At 38.9% G+C, this 23691-nt stretch overlaps 1 protein-coding gene across 1 annotated transcript in view; it reads right to left on the reverse strand.

The window, feature by feature from the left end:
• Window positions 1-5109: 5109 nt before the first annotated feature.
• Window positions 5110-23691, reverse strand: part of LOC132139467 (rho-related BTB domain-containing protein 1-like) — a 30087-nt gene continuing 11505 nt past the window's right edge. Inside the window, exons 4-11 of the mRNA XM_059547825.1 lie at window positions 20519-20704; window positions 19365-20166; window positions 19021-19240; window positions 17502-17620; window positions 7902-8052; window positions 7449-7537; window positions 7121-7226; window positions 5110-6767 (exon numbers count right to left, since the gene is read on the reverse strand). Coding sequence (XP_059403808.1) covers window positions 6586-6767; window positions 7121-7226; window positions 7449-7537; window positions 7902-8052; window positions 17502-17620; window positions 19021-19240; window positions 19365-20166; window positions 20519-20704 — 1855 coding nt within the window. The 3' untranslated portion in view covers window positions 5110-6585. The remainder of the gene's footprint in view (window positions 6768-7120; window positions 7227-7448; window positions 7538-7901; window positions 8053-17501; window positions 17621-19020; window positions 19241-19364; window positions 20167-20518; window positions 20705-23691) is intronic.

Below are 23691 nucleotides of genomic sequence, written 5' to 3' on the forward strand. Positions count from 1 at the left end.
TTATGATTAACAGTTAACATTTCATTTTAAAAAACAGACGCGCACAAATAAATAAGTTCAAAGAGTTCAGTTAAGTTTTATTAAAAGCCAAGCAAACATTAATATACTGAAACAGATAACCTTTCCAAACCCTTTTTTCAGCTCCATTTTGTACAAATCACAGTTGTTCAAAAATATTACAAACAATTCAGGAAAAAAATTGTTTTTTTATATCTTTTATTTTTTTTTTAGCAAGAGCAGCAAAACATTCTGATTTTGTATTTTGAAAGCCCTTAGTAGTGTGTATGGTGTGTGTGCTTTTTCTAAGAAAAATAATAATACAATACTCAAATTAAGAAGTTAAAAGTGGGAAAAACAGCTTTAAATAGTCATAGATTCAAAAGAGGAAGAGAGGTCAAGGGAAGGCCCAGCAGTCAATGACACCCGCCTCAGCTCAAGACAGAAAATGGCAAGGACCATTTAAACAGATCACCTCACCACAAGCACAAGTTTGTCAAAGGGCATACAAGTGCTCCACTATAATTGACAGATGTTGTTCAGAAAAGTAATACGGCCCTTTTCTTTCATGGATATGAAGGTGGATTTCAAAGCACAGAAAGGAAGTCGGTTGTAGAGCCCCTCTGTTGAAACACAGAAACTAACAAGGGCTTGAAGTGGTCTCTGCCTATGACCTGAGGTCAGATTGTTAATTTTACAAGCCTTAAGATGTGGTTAACCATTCCAGTTTAATACAAATGTTGAAAAAAGTTAAAAAATAAAATAAAAAATAACATTTAAAAAAAAAAAAATCACCACAATAACTGCTCTCTGGTATTAGTATTTTACAAAAATACACATAAACCAAAATCATATACCATAAAAGAATGTTGTGTTACATATTTCCCTTGTCATACACCAATTTATGTTACCTTTAAAAAAGAAAATAATAAAATAAAATAAACCCCTGACCTTCAGTTGACTGTAGAGGGCGCAAGTTTGCTTCTGACACTCTGTTAATGTTCATGTGTTTACATTCACTCTCAATCCAAACAAGTATGATCACTGTTCACAACTAGCACAGGTTTCCACTCAGCTCAGCACAATTCAAGAGGGATGAAAACATCCAAATATTTAGAGGGAAAAGCATACAAATATTTCACATCACTTAAAAAACAAAGGGTATTGCTACAACCCGAATTCCGGAAAAGTTGGGACGTTTTTTAAATTTTAATAAAATGAAAACTAAAAGACTTTCAAATCACATGAGCCAATATTTTATTCACAATAGAACATATATAACATAGCAAATGTTTAAACTGAGAAAGTTTACAATTTTATGCACAAAATGAGCTCATTTCAATTTTGATTTCTGCTACAGGTCTCAAAATAGTTGGGACGGGGCATGTTTACCATGGTGTAGCATCTCCTTTTCTTTTCAAAACAGTTTGAAGACGTCTGGGCATTGAGGCTATGAGTTGCTGGAGTTTTGCTGTTGGAATTTGGTCCCATTCTTGCCTTATATAGATTTCCAGCTGCTGAAGAGTTCGTGGTCGTCTTTGACGTATTTTTCGTTTAATGATGCGCCAAATGTTCTCTATAGGTGAAAGATCTGGACTGCAGGCAGGCCAGGTTAGCAACCGGACTCTTCTACGACGAAGCCATGCTGTTGTTATAGCTGCAGTATGTGGTTTTGCATTGTCCTGCTGAAATAAACAAGGCCTTCCCTGAAATAGACGTTGTTTGGAGGGAAGCATATGTTGCTCTAAAACCTTTATATACCTTTCAGCATTCACAGAGCCTTCCAAAACATGCAAGCTGCCCATACCGTATGCACTTATGCACCCCCATACCATCAGAGATGCTGGCTTTTGAACTGAACGCTGATAACATGCTGGAAGGTCTCCCTCCTCTTTAGCCCGGAGGACACGGCGTCCGTGATTTCCAACAAGAATGTCAAATTTGGACTCGTCTGAACATAAAACACTATTCCACTTTGAAATAGTCCATTTTAAATGAGCCTTGGCCCACAGGACACGACGGCGCTTCTGGACCATGTTCACATATGGCTTCCTTTTTGCATGATAGAGCTTTAGTTGGCATCTGCTGATGGCACGGCGGATTGTGTTTACCGACAGTGGTTTCTGAAAGTATTCCTGGGCCCATTTAGTAATGTCATTGACACAATCATGCCGATGAGTGATGCAGTGTCGTCTGAGAGCCCGAAGACCACGGGCATCCAATAAAGGTCTCCGGCCTTGTCCCTTACGCACAGGGATTTCTCCAGTTTCTCTGAATCTTTTGATGATGTTATGCACTGTAGATGATGAGATTTGCAAAGCCTTTGCAATTTGACGTTGAGGAACATTGTTTTTAAAGTTTTCCACAATTTTTTTACGCAGTCTTTCACAGATTGGAGAGCCTCTGCCCATCTTTACTTCTGAGAGACTCTGCTTCTCTAAGACACAGCTTTTATAGCTAATCATGTTACAGACCTGATATCAATTAACTTAATTAATCACTAGATGTTCTCCCAGCTGAATCTTTTCAAAACTGCTTGCTTATTTAGTCATTTGTTGCCCCCGTGCCAACTTTTTTGAGACCTGTAGCAGGCATTAAATTTTAAATGAGCTAATTAAGTGGATAAAAGAGTAAAATTTCTCAGTTTAAACATTTGCTACGTTATCTATGTTCTATTGTGAATAAAATATTGGCTCATGTGATTTGAAATTCCTTTAGTTTTCACTTTATTAAAATTTAAAAAACGTCCCAACTTTTCCGGAATTCGGGTTGTACATGCTGTCCACGTGCATGCAGAAAGAGCAATACAGTGGTCTGCTGGCTGTCAGCTGAAGTGTGTGGTGTAATGTGTGTTTGTTAATTAAAGCACTACAATTACCTTGATCAAAACTAAAGGCAGTGACCTCTCTTCAGTGAGAAGAGATTAAAGGCACAGTAACACAACAATAGACCGCAATTCTCAAGTGCTCTCCCAGTTCTTAGACTGGGTTTCTAATGCTGTACTGTTATTAAATAAACAGAACTACAACCACAATGTGTCATTAATAATGAATATGATAAACATTTAGAATAACATTAAGTATATGTAAGGGTTTTGGATTAACTTTTTGAACTTAGGGCAGATTTTTGCATTTTTTCCAACAATGTGACGAAAGTGCATGATAATTCCTTAGTAATGAAAGCTACTGTTATTCATAATTACATATGCGTTAGAGCTTAGACCATTCCCATGCACATCTTACCTGCAAACGTGCAGTGATAAATACTTTACAGTTGGTTGCTAAAGACTACTGTTAAATTGAAAGAAAATCCTCAAAAAATATAATTTGTATCCAATTTTAAGGTAAAGTGCATATTTAGCAGTTATACTGTTAGCAGGGATCTTTTGTGTTGTTACTCACTGCCTCTGACTTTAAATGAATCGTTCATGCAAATATGAACATTCTATCATATACTCACATTTTAAAACTTATATGACCTTTTTTACTTCTGTGGAACATGAAAAAAAAGATATTCTGAAGAATGTTTTTTTCCATGCAATAAAGTTGAGTTGGATGCCATCGACTTCAATTATCTAGACTAAACACTTAAAGCATTTTTCAAAATAACTCCTTTGGTGTCCCGCAAAAGAAATAAATTCATACACGTTTCAAACACAATGCGGGAGAGCAAATGACAGAATTTGTATTTGGGGTGAACAATCCTTTTAAGGACTAATGGACATTTCTAATACTGTTTATTTGAAATCTACGAAACTACCTAATTTCTACAGAAAAACATGGATCACATGTCCTTGAAGTTAATGAAGGCATATTCGATTAAATTTGAGCTGCCAACATAAAAGTCTTATAGTAAGTAATAGGGATTTTTTTTTCATGTAAACACAAAATTTGCATGGCAAAAAGGAGCACCGTTTTAATGGAGGAAACCATTCCATGCTACAAAATGTTTTAAAAAGCCATAGTTTAGAAACCACATCTAAAATAAAAGTGCAAAAGCAAATAATCAAAGAACAAAAAGTGCTAACAAGCCTGAATTCACCACGGCAACAACGCTTTCTAATTCCATCCCAACAAGCATGCTGATGTTTGTAGTGTTCACAAATCACTCATCTGGGGTACACAATGGCCTAACTCAGAGAGGAAAGCTGTGATTAAATACATAATTCATTGCAGAGCCAGTCTGCAAATACACAGCAAGGTCATACAGTACATTACATATTTTTCTAATTATTGAGCCTTATTGAGGCATAGTGTGGCATCTATAAACATTCATTTATTTGTCTGCCCCTATAAATAAAGCATCTTAATTGGAAGTACCTACAAGTGAATGTCAAGACGGTAGCACACAAACGAGTGTCTGCTCTCTGCATTTATTTATTATTTGTGTGCAGATAGGCCTGTCTGAGCACATGGGCTCTGTATGTCTATTTTAGTAGCTGTTGATGATTTCAGCTCGTCTGGTGCGAAAAGCAGGGTGCAGCCTTGAGGAAGTGAAATCAGAAAGCCAGAAATAGAAAAAGGGTGGCATGGAAAACTTAAAATGTCTCTGATTTCTCATCCACCTCCAAAGTAGCTGTTAGAAACACTTTTGTTAAAAGGCACGAAACAGGCAAAACAAACATGCTTCACCGAGAAATACTTGAATGTAGAAGGGAAAGTGTAACAATGGTAAATAGGCACTCATGTTTTCAGGTGGAAGGCAGTCAAGACCAGACTCAAGCAAACGAATGCTAACACTCCACAGCGCATGCACATCTGAAAGGAGGAACCATGCTGAGAGTGGGTATGTTAGCATATCACTGTCAGTTTAACCACAAAAAATGTTTCAAAGTACAAAGCTTGAAATTGAAAGCTATTCAATTGATATAGAAGGATACACTTTTGATTTACAGCCTATGTTGGGATATTTTGTTATTAAGATTGTCAGAGCAGGTGAACTTGAATAAAGCGGCGGTCACGCTACACTTTTCTTTCCATTTACTTCCATTCATATGCATATAAATGCTGAACTGGAAGTCTTACATTTCACTGCATAAATATACAGTAGATTGTATATTTTTACATTTTGATTTTATTATTATTCGTTTGAATAATTTGTTGAATACTTTGTACTATGTTGAAAAAACAAATAACACCAGAGCGTGAGATCACATCACAACTGTTGCAGTGCTCAAAGTCCGAAACCGCCTCTTAAGGAGATGATGGGTGAGTGGTTGAACGCTGTGACATTTAGCAAGTTAATCCTGAGCACTGATTTTATCTGCATGTGTAAAGTGCAAAGGGAAGCATCACATTGCAACATATCAAACACTACAGGAAGTGGATCGATAGTTTCTCCCTCAGTTTGGCTAACTGCAGAGGTAGAGGAGCAGAGGAATAACAGAGATGAGTGGCGGAGGAATAAAAAAACATTGCAACCTACTTTTTGGTTTGCCAATAGCTAAGACTGAAGAAGTGCTACAAAAACAAGTGCATTTCACAAGGGTGTGAAGATCTGCAACAGGACCAACTAACAAAAGAGTAGCTAATACTTAAGCACTATAAACTTAGAAGGCATGGGCGCCCCTCAGTGGAGGAAGTGAAAGGCAAGCAAGTCAAAGAGCTTGCTAAAGGTCAAATCACAAAACTCAATCGACAGAATGTCATATAACAGCTGTGATTGTTATTACTCTCCTGGCAGTGGTAAAAATAGCCCTAATTTCATAGTTTACTTGCTGTCAAGTTTTTGTTTCTGCAGATTTTGGTAAGGCGTTTGTGTTTGAATGTGTTGTCTGTCTGTGTGTCTGTCTCTAGTGCTGTCCTAGAGTTTTTAAGTGAGTGACAGACCTGAACTACACACCCCTTCTGTTCTACCACATGAGCAAAATTTAGAAAGAGGAAAAGCAATCTGAAAAACAGTTATTCAGTAAGCAACACAATTGGTATTCCGAGCCAATATGGGACAATGGAAGCTGTTTTTCAACTGTTTTTAGTGAGCATGAAGGCAGGGGCAATAACCCCTTTATTCTAACAATTTTTTTTTCATGTATATCCCTGCCGCCATTTTAGTTGCTAGTTGTATTCAAAGCTAAGCTATGTTTCAGCTTGTAGGCATTGAACATGACGGTTTTCCCAAAAATAGGTCTCACAGAAAAAAGGTCAACACAGCAGCACCATGCAGCATCTGTGTGCCCGGGCGCCAGCGCTCAGACGGGGTGCTGGTGTGAGTGTGTGTGTGTGGTCTCGTTTAATAATAACAGTCTTTACAGGCGAAAGCAGGTCACTGCAATGATGCTGTTCCCTATGTGATGCTGCTGCGAGACCTGTTGCATTCGCAAAGTAGAACATGTAACACTGAGATAGAGAGAGATTTGAGACTTTCTCCAAACCTTCTCCCATTTAATGACGCTCTCGCGATGGGCAGTCCACTAAGGCCCAACGTGGGTAGGGAAGGGTAAAGCGCAGAAGCAAAGAGGACCCCGGACTCGCTTCCAGTAGTCAGGACAGATGCACAGAAACAGGGCTCCCCAGGCTTGGCTACACGCCTCTGGACTGAGATGAGGATGAGGAGTACAGGAGGGTTGAAAGGATGAATGGAGGCAGACCCTCAGGAAATGTGGGGTGCTGAAGAGGATGGATGTCTCCAGAAACACCAGCTCCGTTTAGTGTGCTGTTTGCGTAAGATCTGCTCCTCACGCTCTCGCTCTTTTTGAGAACGGAGGTAGCGGTCTTCATCCTTCAGGAACCACACAGGGGGCCAGCGATGCTTCTCAAAGTGTTTCTGGTTTTCTGGATGAACAAATAACAAGATCAAGGAAATACACTGGAATTTTCTCGCTTTAATAAACACTTTAAAATAAACGTTTTCTATTTTAATATATTTTCAAATGTAATTCATGTCATCATTATCAACAGAATTACTATCAACTTTGTAATCAGTCAATATTTTTTCGTGGAAACTGTGATACATTTTATAGGACCCCAGAGAAAGTTCAAAAGAACTGCATTAATTTAAACTAAATATCTTTTGTAACATTATAAATTTACTGTCACTTCTGATCAATTTAATGCATCCTTGCCGATTTTATTTTATTTATACATAATTTAAGTCAAATAAATAAATGAATAAAAAAAACCCTTACCAGGAGACATCATCTTCATGTCTTTAGGGAATTTTCGACAAACGCTGTTGTAGTTGGTGCAGATGTGATGCAGACACCAGGCAGAAAGCTGTCTGGCATTGTGGAACTACAGCAGACAGAAAGCAGAATTGGCACAGCGTGATTTCTCTCAATGAGGCTCATTTGAAAAGAAAAGTCTGTTCATCCTTTGAACTAGAATGAAGTAGGCTATGAATGAATGGTAATTCTGTAATGTGCTCCATTGGTAATATTGCTATTTCATTACTTGGTGTGAGTGTCCTCTGCATTCTATTAAAGGCTTTGTTTGCTTCATCTTTATTAATGTTACCTGAGCCATCTCCAGATAGGCCAGCACATGCCCATCAATGTCCACCCCTTTAACGGACAACTGCAATAGCTCCTCAACAGCATGTTGCTCTGTAGAACATGGCAAAACACCATACAGCGAGTGTTAATACGTCAGCCATGGAGCTTAATGGTTAACTATTTGCAAAATACTCCATAACAACAAAATCATCAACAGTGAAAAATGTCTTACCTTCACTGGTGTATTTTAACAAATACAACATGCTGTAGTTTAGCTGTAGATAATATTTATTTGGTTTATTTATTTTTCCAAATTGTTGGCCAGTGCCACATCTAGTAGCTTTGATGAGTTTAAATACTATCATTTGTAATATTAACCAACATTTTTGTCCATGGCAGCTAGACTGACCATAGAATTATTCAGCCATTATATGCAGTCTGCCTTCAGGTAAACATAGAGCCTTTATTAAACTACCTGTTAGAGCTACAAGGCGAGGAAGACAGAGGCGGTTGGCTAATATTATAAGGTCCATTGGCTCCAGTTCAGGACAAGGTGTTAACACACCACAGTAAAGAAACTCCAGAACGCCTCTCATGCAGGCACAAGTGGTGTTGGGGATAGAGACCTAAAAAGAGAAACGGAGAAAGAAAAAGACATGGTGCTTAGCAAAAAAACAGCCTAAATGCTTCAAGTTCACAGTAAATAACAAAAGCCCACGTTGAGAAAAGTTTATGTGAACAGATTTCATAACCCATGCTGAGAAATGTTTATTCATAGCTCATCTCCAGGATATGGAAACTGGAGAGGCAGATTGATCCAGGGATGAAACAATCTGCTCAGTAGCTCTCCCCTATTGAGAACTGCATGGTCCTGGCCACTGACCATTAGAGGAGGCCTTCGTGTTGACATGGCAGGACCCAAAGTGGCCAAGGAAGCAGTTAGAAAGGGATGTATGTGTCTAGGAAGGCTTGTGGAGGAAGGGGCCTGGGAGAGCGATAGAAGGGCGAGGGCAGCGGCCTCCACAAGGGGTCTTTCATCCTTCATGAGATTAAAGCACTGTGTGAAATCGTTGACAGTTTCAGCTTAAAGCTGTGGAAAAATAACTCTGTGGGCTTGTCGCTACGGGAAACCTGGCCTCTGCATAAACAAGAGCCAACAAGCCAGCCTACAAGAGAGACTGTCATCATCTAACAGTGATCACAAAATGCTTTACAGAACAAATACACAACATTCAGGAAGACTCAGTTCCCATATATCGATATGTCATATTTTGTCAGTGTATGCATAGAAGGATACTTATGTACATATTCAAAACAACCACTTGGTTCACCAATTTATGGTGTTTATAACATCGAAATAAAACTTTTTTTTACAAAATAAAAATACTGTATTCTTCTGCTTTTAATGAATGGATGTATATCATGTTAGTCCAAGCACACATTATCTTTCAAAAGTAAGGGGAAGTACGTTTTATTTAGGTAACATTTTCATTCAGCAAAGAAACATTAAATTGATCAAAATTGACAGTAAAGACATTTAAATGACAAACAAATTAAATTATATTTCAAATAAATGCTATTTTTAGCTTTGTATTCATCAAAGAATCCTTAACAATAATCATGTTTTTCACAAAACTATTAAGCAACACAACTATTTTCAACTTTGATATTAGAAGAAGTGATTCTTGAGCACCAAATCAGCATATTAAAATTATTTCTGGATCATGTGACACTGGAGCAATGGCTGCGGAAAATTCAGCTTTGCCATCACAGAAATAAATTACATTCGAAAATACATTAAATTGTATTTGTATATTTTAAACTCTAATAATATTTCATTATATCAGCGTAATATTAGCTTCTTTTTGGTGAACATAAGAGGTTTCTTTCAAAAACATTAAAAAATCTTACTGACCCCACACTTTTCAACAGTAGTGCATTTCACAAATACAACCCACTTTTATCATCCTTTGCAGAAAGTAGCAATTTTACCGCCACTGTACCATTATGGTGAATTTAGGAGCATACTTGACACTGGGAGATCCCTGGAGGCCACATGACATAATTTGCCCACATCCAACACCATTCATAACCAAAATCACATAAACCCAAGCTTAAAGGTAGAAGAGCTGTTGTTTTGACTCTGCTTTGGCTGGAGGGTAGAGAGCAAACAAAAGCATGCTTATTCTTTCAGTTCCAAGGAATGGCCAAGGAATTAGGGGAGAGCTTTCAGCAGGGAAACAAAGAGAAAAGTACAGAGTCTGTAAATCAATCCATGGCAACCGTCTCCTTATGCTGTGGCCATGCTCAGACTAAGCCGTTTTTCCTCTGTGAATTAGGACAGGACACAGTGAATTTAATTGCCTCTAACTTTACCCTGTTTGAGGGCTGAATGCTTATAGCATCCTAGAAACCACTAGCACTGGTGTCTTTATCTTGTGAAGGGGTAATCACACAATATAAATGGGGCTCATCATGAGTAACATGATTTTTATAATGCTTCAAATAATATTGATTACATACATCCAATTCAGGAATGACTAGACATTTCCACTTACCCTAAAGTGGACTGACCTTCTGCTTCTAGCTTATTAAGTCATGGGTTAAACTGATTTCAAACCACAAAAACTATCATAACAAAATATGTATGACTTTTGCCACACAAGTAGGAGTTTGTGGGAACAAGGGCCACAAGGTGACACAGATTCTATAGGTCAGAGATGATACATTGGGGGGTTGGGGGGGGGGGCACAAGATGACACTCAGCGGTACTTCAGAAGCCTAGCAGTGCCCTTCACCTGTCTTTCTCAAAGCCAATTAACAGAATGTCCGTGTAAATAGGACTGTTCATTATGGCTAAAGGGTTGCCCCCTGAATATATTTGCTCATGTTGAAATGATGTGATTCACAATATTTCACGCCATGTCAGAGAGAATTCTCACACTCACTGGTTACCGTCTCTGTAGATATGCAAGTAGTGTAGTGTTGCTTGATGATGCAGGGATCACAATGGAACAAACTTATTATTGGAGGATCAATACCTGTTCAACCAAAGAAGCAGAAAAGCTCTGAAGCCAGAAGATGACGGAGAAAATGGTGTCTGATTTGCTTCTTTTTCTTTTTCATGCTGCTCCACGTTGATAGATGACATTGAAGCATCTAACACCACTGAGGTATCAGTACTTCAAGTATATAAAGGACAGCAATACTCATGCTAGATAAAGAACTACTGAATGCACCATTAAATGTAACCTTTAACAAATTGCAAAATGATTATTAATTTTCATACTGAGAAGAAGAACTGAGAAAACCAATGCAATGACCATGAGAAGAAAATGGGGTCAATACCCAAGACAATGTGTGCTATGGAGGAAGTACTGTAGTCGCTTATCAAAAGCAACCATACTTTTTCTCAACAACAACTGCAATGCACATCGCAACCATGGCCTCCACCTTAATCGTCTCAGTTTTCACTTCATCTTTGTATCAAAGGGAAAATGTGACAGCTTCTCACATTTGAGCTTCCGCTCAGTCTTGCACCAATCACACTCAGGTGTCAGAATTCTTTTCAGCAACATCATATTCTGAGCATCTCTCGTATGTTCAGACACTTCCTTCCTTAAAAAGCAGCATGTTCAAAACAACAGAGAAAAAACAGACTTTCTGAAGTGTACTTACATTGAGTTTCATACAACATTAAAAGACCTATAAATAACATTAAAATACAGAAGCAGTGTAGATGTCTTTTGGATTTTTAAAGTTGTCTTCAGTAATAAGTATATGCTGCCTAACCTCAAAAACCTTGAGAGATATTTCTGCACAGGACTAGAATAGTAAAGCTTACATGTGGTAGATCAATCAAGGACAACTCTTGACTCACAAGAGTCACAAACTGATGCAACAATAATGTGCAGCTATACACAAGAAACATTTCAGAGTACAGACTGAAAATCCACTCATGGGTGAACGATCAGCTTTTCTCAGCTGAATGATACTTTATAAATATTTGCCACCCTGAGGTCTTGCAAGGACTTTATATCTGGTTATACAACACCTTCTGTGCCGACTGCCGCATAAACAGTAACAAGGGCTCACTCTATTCACAACCTCATTCTAAAAATAGTATTCACTACAACCAGTCACTACACTGAAAACAACAATTTTTGGTTGCTATGAGTTGACAACCAACAACACATCTCTCTCTCCTAGTGAAGTCCTACTGAGATTCCTACTGAAAACACACTAAAACTTCTTGCATTAAAGGGCATTTATTATGCAAAATTCACTTTTATGTGTTGTTTCAACATAAATGTGTGTTGCCAGTGTGTGTACACAACCACCCCTATAATGATAAAAATCCACCTGCTCCTTTTTTTAATTCCCATAAATCATAAGCAGTGTCTCAGAACAAGCCATTTGCAGAATCTGTAAAAAGAAACATCAAGTATTCTGTGAGGACCAGCAGTCTGCAAAGCATATATCCCGAATAGATGTGCCTTTAGACCAGGCCAATAAAGAAGCAATAGCCCTCGTCGTATAGGCTATGATGTTGAGAGGGCCTCCCTGACCCTGGCTTGCATAAGCTGACATGATAACATCCACTATCCCGTAAACGTCACATGAAAGCTCCACAGGTCCTTGCTCTGGTGCCATAACAAGCCATTCGCTTGAGACAGCAGGTCCCTCCAGAGGGGGATTCACCAAGGTGGAGCCACCAGCATCTCCCTGAGGTGCAGAAACCAGGGTTGATCCGGCCAGTTAGGGGCAAAGAGGATCACTGATGCTCTCACTTCCCTGATTTTGCATAGCACCAGAGGCAAAATCTTCACCGGAGGGAACATATTAAGTCTGGCTCTCAGTCAGTGCGACGTCAGAGTGTCTCCCATCAGCGGGAAGTGAGACAGCAAAAAGAACAACAGTCAGTGTGTGTTCAAGCTTGTCATGAACAGATCCACCTTTGTCCTCCAGAAGTGGTCCCAAATCATTCGAATCAAACTAGGATGCAGCCTTCATTCCCCGAGAGGCATTCCGTTGCTCGAAATCATGTCCCCTCCGTGGTTTAGGAGACCGGGAATATGACTGCTCTGATGGAGAGTAGATAATAATAAAAATAATACAAAATAATAAAAGAATCGCAGTCTGCTTGAAAAAGGCTCTGGAGTGCTCGTCGCTTCTGCCATTTATGTACGAAACCACAGACATATTGTTGGGGCGAATCAGCACATGTCACTGTTCCAGCTGTGGCAGAAAAGGGACCAGGGCTAAGGACACTGCTTTCAGTTCCAAACGGTTTATGCAGCACCTGCTCTGAAACTCTTACCAAAGGCCTGGAGTCGGTACACCTCACATACTGCTCCCTAGCCTGAGTTTGATGTATCTGTTGTAACCATGTGTGTGCTGTCACCAGTCCCACCAGTACTTTTCATGACCCACATGTTTGTCAGTATTTGCATTAATTTGCATAATTAACAACAATTGGCAAGTTTATTGTACTAGCGTTAACCTAAAAGTTTTCAGGATTTTGGGGGAAGGGGGAAACGTTCCCACCGCGAATGCTTCACAATGTAGAGTGAATGCTCGAAAGGGAATGCAGAATTTCAGCACGATAGACATGATAATCAAAACCAAACAAAGTATCTGAGTATCCGAGGTGTTAAGGCACAGCCCTATCCTGTAACAGTATCCTTTAACAGTAATGACAGTGCCTCAAAGATAGTTACTGTACTATTGAACATAAACATTAGTTACTGTACTATTGAACATATACATTATTTCAGTGTCAACCAAAACAGACATTAAAGGGATACTCAAAATATCAAAAAATGATTAGTCCATATAAGTCACTCTGAGTCCATATAATTTAAGTGGAAGAGATTCTCAAAGTTGACACAAAATGCGCAAAACAAACACAAAAGTAAACTATAAGACCCCAGTTGTGTGTGGGAAAAATACTAATACTAGTGAAGGGTGATGTAAGCACAGTGTTAAATTTCTTCAAGTAGTGATAATCCTCTGTGCTTCCATGGTGTCACACAAAACTATAGTTATGCTTCAGAAGATACTGATTCATCAGTTGGGGTCTTATGGACTTAGCGTTGCATTTTTTTCTGTGTGGTTTGTGAAGTGTCAGCTTTGAGGGTCCAATCCACTTGCATTATATACATGTAGACCCAAAAAGATGGATTATTTTATAATAATTATTTTTTAGCTCCCTGTAATGCTTGTAATGTAATACATGGTGATCCTGTTCACTGGCAGGCCTGGACACCGATAACCCAGCCAGTTGTCTCTCTACCTCTGGTGTTGGTTGGCTTGGTCCCGAGTTCCTGCCCTTAGAGAGCTTGTCTTTCTAGAACTTGAGCTGACAGCCGGTAGCCCAAGGAAATCAGAGAGCGCGCATGGGATAGACCTGGATAGAGTTTTGTTTATGTGAGATGGGCCTCAGAAAGGAATACAGCAAAACCTTACCTTTGACACCCGACTTAATAGTTTTGGATGAAAAAGACATGAGTTAAATTTGAAACTGTGATATGTAGGGATGCACCGGTTGACCGGCCATAAATCGGAACCGGACGGTTTTTGCTTAAAATACGTCATCAGCAATCAGCCGTTTTTTTGTCTTTTTCCGGATGATTTTTCCGGAAGTGCGCCCGCGTGCACGGACTATATTGTTATCATTTGCTATCATGTCATTTGTGTGGAAGTATTTCGAAATCTGTGTGCAGGACACGGGCCACCGTTCAGCACAGGCAGTGCACAGCTACATGTCTGAGGCACAGATAGCAGGAAGTGAACAGCCGTTGGTGTACTGGCACACAAATAAGAGCCCCTTTCCCTTAAAATTAAATTGACATAATTTGATTTAAAATTCACCTGCTGTAGCACACTGAAAAAAAGTGTTTCATTCATCCAATTAAAAAAATTTAGGGTAATGATTCACATCTATATTTTTTTTTTTACTTAAAAAAAAAATAGATATGAATCATTACCCTATTTTTTTTTAATTGGATGAATGAAACACTTTGCATCTTTGTTTTATTCACACCAACATTATTTGATTTTGACATTTTGGAATAATTTATTTATGAAGCATACTTTTATTTAGTTTCACTGGTAAAGACCTTTTTTAAATTTTAAGCCAAATTTAAAAACTAAAACAAATTCTGAATGCTGATTAAGAAACATCTTATTGAATGTGTGTTGATTGTGTTGTTTGGACTGTAGAACTATGCAGTTGTTGCCTTTAATTTCACATGGTTACAGTTAATGTTTTTATTTAAGGCCAGTTCTATGTAGCTTCAACCAAATCCAAAAACAAAAGCTAAATGCTGATGTCTGTACCAGTGATGCGCGGGTTGATCCAAAATGAGCGGGTGCCTGCGGTCACCCGCGGTTACGAGTCATCCAAAAATATTTTTAATGATATTTTTATCTCGGTCTCGGTCGGTCGGGTCCTTTGAAATAAAAATGCCAATTAAACCTTTGTCATTTATATAGTACTAGACACATTTTTGAAATACATAGGCCTACACTTTATTGGCTGAATAACCCGTGCGAAGATGACGCACGAGCTCAGTCCGTGCGTAGAGATGGAGGCGGCGAAGAAGACTGCATGGGGAGCAACGTCGCTGTTTTTGGTAAAACATGATTTTGACGACTTCATTAAGTTTTGTTAAAGAGAACTATTTTTAAAAGATTTTCGTTTTGTATAAATTGTATCTTGATTTTGATCAATGTTTTATCAATCAGTTGCCCGTATTTAATAAATAAGAAGCAAATATATATCCTAGGAGACAATGTAATAAGGCGCCGGCACGATCACTTGCATTGCATGTGAACTAAACTCAGCGTGTGCCTCAGATTTGAGAAATATAGGCTATATATTACAGAAAGCTTGAAATGTCTTCTTTTAAACGAAAATATTCAAACCAAAATAAATGGGCTACTCTCTGATGATGTAATCCATATGAAATGTGCATTTCTCTCTGGCGTGGCGAGTCTGCATTGTCAACTTCATCTTAGCAGCGACACAGAAAACACCAGTTTATTACTAAACAATGAAATGACTCCTTGCATATTTTCGAACCAGCAGGCCATTCTGGGTTGAGCGAGACCCCACGGAATGAGCGAGCAGATCGGGATATTCAGAAATGCGCTCTTTTTACAAATAGACATAGCCAGACTAGACTATTTTAGTACAAATTATGAGCTTACTGACGATTCTTGACAAAATTATAATATATTAAGTTTTTTATTTTTTTTTTGCCTAGTTAGTTTTGCCTACGGTCCTATGGCCCAATGATGCTACGATGAGCAGAGCATTTACTGCTTTTTAAAAATGCGTGTCAGGAAGCGGGTCGGGTACAATATTTTATTAAAATAATTTTGCGGTCCGAGTTGCGGGCGGGTTAGTTTAAAACGTCGGTCGGGTACGGGTTATTAATACATTGACCCGCGCATCACTGGTCTGTACCATCTATTGAATGTAGGCTACTTACTGTGCAGTTACTGCCGTTAATTTCAGATGGTTACGGTCATTGTTTTCAATAGCCAAAAGCCAGTTTGACCTATTAAATACCAAATAAACATCTTGTTTATGTATGCTTTGCTTCTATCTTGTTTGTTGCGTCAAGAAAAAAAATCGGAAATCGGTATCGGAATCAGCCAGTTTGCTTGTAAAAAAATCAGTATCGGAATTGGCCATGAAAAATCATGATCGGTGCATAACTAGTGATATGTTCGAATAATTCCATAGAACACAAGTGCAACTTAATCAAAAACTGTGAGGAATGGTTATCGTGGGCTTAGAGCCCAATAATCTAAAAGTTTACACACAAAGACTTCCTGTTCACTTTAGCATGACTGTGCTGAAGAAAAGAATAGAGGAAGTGCCCAGTCTAACACACTTCCTGTCACTGCAAACGAAGTAATGCACCAAAACACCCACACAAAGGCATGTGTTTTGGTATGAGCAAGTGCATAATCTAAAGACACAGTAGTTCACAGTAGTTCATGGATGATATATCGACTGCAACATCAACTTACATGGCAATGAAAAACTACCTTGTCTGGGGAAATATATTAATATACATTCAAATAACTTAGGTAATTAAAATAGATTACATAATGTCAATACTAGACCAAATCCTTAATTTGGTCTACAACTTTAATCACTGCAAATACATCTTTCTAGACCCCTTCTAGCTTGCTTCTCTTGAACATGGGAGCACAGACACAAAGCAGATATATCTCAGCTTGTGTTCCCGCTGGCACAGGTCCTCCTCTAACGTCTCAGCATCAGTCTGCCTGGAGCGCTCCCCTTAGAGCCCTGTTTAGTACTTTGCGGCTGTAAATTCATCTATATGGATTAGATGGTCTCCTGTCGCAGCTGCATTAATGTGGGTCAGGCTGTCAAAGAGGTGGCCTACTTTTTAACTACCTGTGCCACTTTTTTAGTTGGATCTGTCAGAGCTCCAGGGTAAGAAGGATCAAGGTGATGGAGACTAATTTGAAACTTTGAGAAATGTGGAATAGTTTTTAGTTAGCTTCAATCAAAAAGTAGTCTACCAAAAACTTCAATAAAAAGATGCTTGGTTTGGAAGCTACCTTATGCATCGCTACACTATTGACAATGGACAATTTTAGCCATTTCAATTTTGTCAAAATTTAAGAAGTGCATTTTGTCTTTAAAAAAAGGTCAGTGCAGTAAGACAAAATACACTTCTTACATTTTGACAAAATTGAAATGGCTAAAATTGTCCAATGTCAATCATCTAAATTTAAACACACAGTAGTTAATGGATCGTATATAGACAGCTGCGTCGCTTATCATGGTAATGAAATAAGAAAAATACAGACAGAAAAAAATAACCTACCTGATCTACCTTGTCCAGGAAAATATATTAATATAAAAAAAACTCTAACATGATGTCAAACCCAAATGACAGACTACTGATGTCAAATGTAGTCTGCTATAAACTTTGGTACCTAGTCGATACTAAGAGAATAGAGCCAATAGAAAGATGCTTGGTTTGGGAGCTATATGCATTGCTACAGATGGATAGATCTTGCTCACCTCCTCAGTGTAGCTCTCCATGAAGAATCCACGAAACATGGCTGCCATCCAATCACAGCTTGAGATGAGCAGTGGCTTGTGGGCTGGCAGATATCCATCGTCCAATCGAAACACCACATCTAAAACCAGGAAAAGAGCACACATCTCGGCGTGTGTCACAGAGTCGAGGCTACAGAGCTACAGAGGGGCAGACGGACGAACACAAAGAGACAGACGAAGAGACAGACAGACACACACACACACACACACAGACCAATAATAAATAGAAAGATTAACTAAGGATAAGGATAAGGATAAGAAGAAAAATGTGAAGGGAGGGCCAGACTGGGACCATATAGGGAGTGAATATATTTTAGCAGCAAATTCTTTAGAGACTGACATTTATGACTCCACGTGTTCAATGTCGCTCACTAATTATGTTAAACAACTGATGATGTTGAATAGGTCTTTTTTAGCAGTATACTGTGGTTATCAGAAAGGCATGATGACAAAAAAGCACCTATTAAATTCAATGCAGATTTTAACTCTATGGGGGAAGCAAATAGATCTCTAAGGATCCGGTTCATAAACTTCTGCATACCCATAGGGAATGTACAAGTAGTCTTCAGGCCACTATGGAGATGAAAAACGTTCTGGTTTTCAAACATGAGAGAAGCACCTTCATGGTTGGGTAATGAGATTATGACAATTGCAGATGATGCAATGAAATAAACAGGTGTAAGTGGAGAGTGCAGGAGTTTTGAAAAAAGGTTAATTATGACAAACATGCAAACAGCACGTGACAACAACAAGACATGACAACAACAGGGAGAAAGTGACAGAAAACCACAAAACAGAAAAGCAAACACATCCACAATATGCAAATATTCACTGAAAGCAATGAAGGGATATTTTAAAACACTCCACTGGGTATTTCCTTAAAAAATAAAAAAACAAAGAGACTAAATGAAGGAAAGGAAAAACAAACTGTGTAAACTGACTGTTCTAGAGTATTGAACTATTCTATTCCAATTCCACTGAATTCTGCAATTGAAAATAGAACTTGAGACTCAAGTCAGCTGTGTCACTAAAAAACTTTCTTTAAACTTTAGAATGTGACGCTGACAAGTAATGGGAATTAGCTACCCAATAACCCCAGAACTTCCTGAGGAATCTGCACTATACATTAGGACAGTTAATTAGTCAAAAAAAATTGAGAACTGTCCATTTATTGTTTATCATTCTCTCATCAACAGCAGCTTTTAAGTTGATTGTTAAAGGTTATTATTATTGGAGAAAAGGCTTGATTCAATTTAAAGTGTAAAAGGAGAGACCAGAGAGCAGGGTAATAAATGATATGAACTGAGTTTCCTTGTATGCAGCATTGTGTTCTGGTTGTTAAAAAAGTTTTAGGTTGACTCTTATCAAGTATGAATTTAGATTATGACAGTATTACAAGACAGATAGATTCCTTCATTAATGCTTCTTCACATAGATATATGTAATATGTAATGCTTGACCCTGATTTCAGATTGCATACCAGCAAAGGTGCCCTTGCTCAGGCACTCTTTGATGCGGTTGGCACGACGCACATGGAAGGCTTTGGTGATTTCCTGGTTCATGAAGCTCTCACGGTTCAGGACATTGGCCACCATCATACGCAAGTCAAAGACCTCCAGAAGCTCAGCGATGGTGGCCACCTGCATCAGGTCCCCACGTGTCTCATCCAGGTGACCTGTATAAAGGTACTGCAGCACTGCCTGAAAAAGCAGAGAGAAGGGATAACACGTTAATGTGACAGATATTTCATAGATATATCAAGTGAGATTCTTATAAAACATGCTACAGATTGCTATAGATTGTGTCACTTAAGTTTGTTCTTACCTGGAAAGGCCCTTTCTGAATGAGATCATCCATTGACACAACTGTCATGACTCTAGGCCGACCTGTCACAGGGTCATCCACCATCTCCAGGTACACCCCCAAGAAACCACGTCCCCAACCCAAAAGAGCACGGCCTGCTCCCAGGGGTCCCAAAGAGAACTGGCCCCTGGCAGGCAGAGCGTTATCACTCTGTGAAGTCCTCAGTGAGCCCTGCTGCAACATGAGCAGCCTATTTGAACCCCTGGTGCCCCTTTCCCCCTCCTTATCAATGTCCAGGCTCTTGGTACGCCCAGCCTGTTCTTTGGCTCCTCTTCGGCTCTGCTCTTCTTCCTCGCTCCCCTCTGAGCTCTCTTCACCCTCCTTCTCCATCCCTAATGCTCCAAGATCCATAGTGAAAAGGTCATAGAACTTTGAGCAGGAAGTGGCCAGGTACACCTTATGGGCAAAGAGACGAGTGGCACCAGCCTGGAGTAGAAACAGGACATCCGCACACAACGGCTGGCAGAAAAGAGAGTCTAGACCTTCTCCATCCATGGGAGGAGGATCCGGGATGCCCACCACAGGTCGTGGTGGTCTGGGGGGAAGGAACGGTGCCTGGAGTAGGGGATGCTGAACCCTCTTTAGATGGGACTTCCAGAACTGAAGGTGGCGTCGAGAGATGAGTGCACCACGGATAGCATTGTCAAACACATCCTTTACACCGAACTGAGCGACAATACTTGTTTCGTAGTATGGAATGCCGAGTTCCTTAGCGACCTCATGTCCTCGTTCTGGGGGAAGGATGTCTGTGGGTTTGATGGGTCTAGGAGGAGAGGGTAAATAAGAACCAGAAGCATTGTTAAAGCCAGGCAAAATATATACACTACCATTCAAAAGTCTCATTCTTTCAAATTTCAATAATTATTTAACAAACTGTAAAAACAGCAGAAACAACTTTTGTCCCAATTCGACAGGTCCAACTATATCTTTTCATTTAAAAATAAAAACATATAAATATAAATAATCTTTATATATTAAAGGAGTTATTTACAAGCCATCAAAGGCAAGTGCAGCAAATGCATAACTGACTACAAATATATAAAAGCATACACTTTTCATACTGAAGTTTAACAACAGAATAAGTGATACTAGTGGGTATAGGATGTGGTCTGTACTTGGCCAGAGGCCGGCGAGCCCGGTTAACAGCGTCCAGATCAGCATAGCGAAGGTCCAGCTGGCAGCCCACCAGGATGATTGGGGTGCGGGGGCAGAAGTGCTTAATCTCAGGAAACCACATGGTACGGACATGGCGCAGGGAGTTCGGATTGGCCAAAGAGAAGCACAGCACTACTACATCTGATCTAAACACACAAAGAGAAAGAAATTGGTTTAGTGTAAGAGAATACATCCAAAGTATAATGTAATAGGCAAGAAATTGGCAAACCCTGGATACTAATCAACCTACACAGAGGCTTTAAAATGGACAGTGAATCACTGTTTTTGGAATAAAAACTGTGAAATGGAACAAACAAAAATACTGTGAGCTAGTAAATCTTTTCGTTGCTTGCAAAATGTCATGAGACCAGACTTTTTTTTTCAATACACAAGTGTTACTTATGCCACTACTGTACACCAAAATTATATTTATTTACCACTATTTAAGATATGTAATTTACATTCAGTCATAATGGGATTTTTGAATAGATTCAAAGATCACTGCTCACTGATCATAATCATTAGTCTTTTTTTTATGAAAATTGCTGTAAAACCATTTTTCCAGAGGCATGAACAAACTTGAGTATGTATTAATCCATGTGTGCTCTTCCAGTGAATGTGTTGTGCAAGTCATTAAAGCATCTCGCCTGACTCTTACCAGCACTGGTCTAATAATAGCGAGTTGTCCGACCATGTCATATTTCACAGCTGCACTCACAAGCTCATCATGTGAGACCAGCATACACAAGAATGACTAATGGAGCTCTGCATTGTTGTTGTAATGTAAACATACTTGGTCTAGTTATGCATTTACACTGGAAACTGCTCCTGTGTATGTTTACAGATATAATATGACAGCCAATGTTTCTCAGACATTTAGAGTGAAAATCTAGAGGGATTTTCTTTAAAAAGTTATTTTATTATTGGCAATCTCCTCATGTGTGATGATTAATCAAAGGAATTTCCCTGAAAACATAACATTACCAAAGTTGACAATCATAACTATTCATTATTTTTTCCATGTATGTGTCACGCATCCTGTCCATGAACTTCCATCTGCTTGCCACCAGAGGTCGCCTTCCCATTATATTGACTCACACCACACAGACTGTTACACATCACCCTGGACTACATTTCCCATGCTCCATTGCACTAATCACAAGCTAATCTGAAACCAATCACACACAGCTGCTACCAATAGCACACACTATATAAATCACTTCCATTCAGGTATTGTTTGTGCTTATCTCTACGTTAGTGATATGTTACGGAGCCATTCTGAGTTTGCCTAGTTCCTTATCTTAGTCTTTGTCTCGCCTTGATCTGGCCTGTTTTACCCAAGTCTTGTATCACAGCCTGTCTCCTCGTTATGTCTGTTTTGCTGCCAGCCCCAAAACTCTTGCCTGCTGTGGATTATCCATTTGCCTCACCCTCTGGATTATGTTCGCCCTCCATGGACCCACACCTGTTTACCAAACTAATCTTTGTCTTGCCCTCAATATGCCTGTTTGCCAATGTCAGAACCTTGCCTGTTTTAAGACTAGATCTTTCTTTAATAAAGCGTTGCAGATGTATCCGCATACCTCTCATCTCATTCACCCTGTAACAGTATGTTATGTTGATATTGCAATGGGTTTGCCCATAAATGATCTACATGGGCTAAAGGCCCATTCCGCTGTTTTCATCATTGATCAGCTAGAAAAAAAAACATTCTGAAAGTGATTCCAATGATATCGTTCCTCTAGTCATGATGTGAACAATTTTTTCAATGATATCTTTCTTTTTATAGTTATCATGCTTCATGTGAATAGGCCTTAATACTCTTTACTAAACTAAGACACACTAAGCTATATGTGCAAATGGCTAACAGCTTTCAGAGGTCAAAGTCAACAACCCAGTGTCTTTGTTTCTATTAGTGTACATACGTGTATGTTAAACATTGGAATGTTGCAAGAATATGTGGAAATGGGTCCGAGATAAGGCAATAAAAAAACAAAACACACACAGACTAACACATCTACAGATCTATCCACAATCATTCACCATCTCTCAGTGAATAATAACCATGTGTGCTGTAAAAGTGAGTGTTGAGGGTCATAAAGGACTGTGTTATGTAATCAAGTAAGTGTGGTGTTCTGTACAGCTATGTAGACTACTACTAAGACTACTATGTAGATGTGTCTGCTTAACTACACTCTCTTGATCATAGGCACATATCTAAACATAAAAAACTGTAGTACACTAATGGTATCAATGGAAATAACATAGTACTTTACCATCAATGATATACTAATCTGGTCAGAATTACTTTTTTGCTGTTGTATATATGCATTTATGATATGCATATGTTTATGTATAAATATGTGTTAGCCAATAGAAGAGGGCTTCCCCACTGAGTCATGGTTCCTCTAGAAATTTCTAAAAGTTTGGATCTTTTCACTTGTGTTTTCCAATGCTTTTTGTCCATTTTTGTTCACAAATAATTAATGGACTCAGCTAGGCTTTGATAAACATTTTCAAGAAATGTTAAATGTGTCTGTGTGGGTGAGTAGTTAGCTTAAGAAGTAGACACCAGCGGTGAAGGACACCTGATTTTATATTTCCATAACAGGGCACCACCATTTATAGTGTTTTATCAGCTGACTGCATCTGCCTTAGCACTGTGCACACACTGGACGTGTCTGATCTCACAGACACACATCCTGTGGATTCATTCACACAGATTTCATCCGCTCTACTTCTCTGTCTGCTACACAAGTACATACTAAAACCACACCACATTCACAACGTTATTATATTGTTAAATTAACTTTATATTCATCAAATGATCAAAAGTTCATCAAACCACAAATTTATAAGACAGCACAACTGTTTTCAACACTGATGATAATAAGAAATGCTTCTCAAGCAGCAAATTAGCATATTAGAATGATTTCTGAAGGACTGGAGTACTGTAATGGCTGTTTGTCTGTTTGTTTGTTTATGTTACATAAAAATGTCTGCAAACCTTAAAATGGTAGTTTATCTAATGTGTGAGTACTTTGTGTGGTCAAAGATCTGAGCTGGGAACAAAATACCACAGGTTCAGTTCCAGTTTGCTTTCTCAGAAAACAAATGAGCATTTACTGAAAAT

This window comes from Carassius carassius, chromosome 4, assembly GCF_963082965.1.
Source record: "Carassius carassius chromosome 4, fCarCar2.1, whole genome shotgun sequence".
NCBI classification, from domain to species: Eukaryota; Metazoa; Chordata; class Actinopteri; order Cypriniformes; family Cyprinidae; genus Carassius; species Carassius carassius.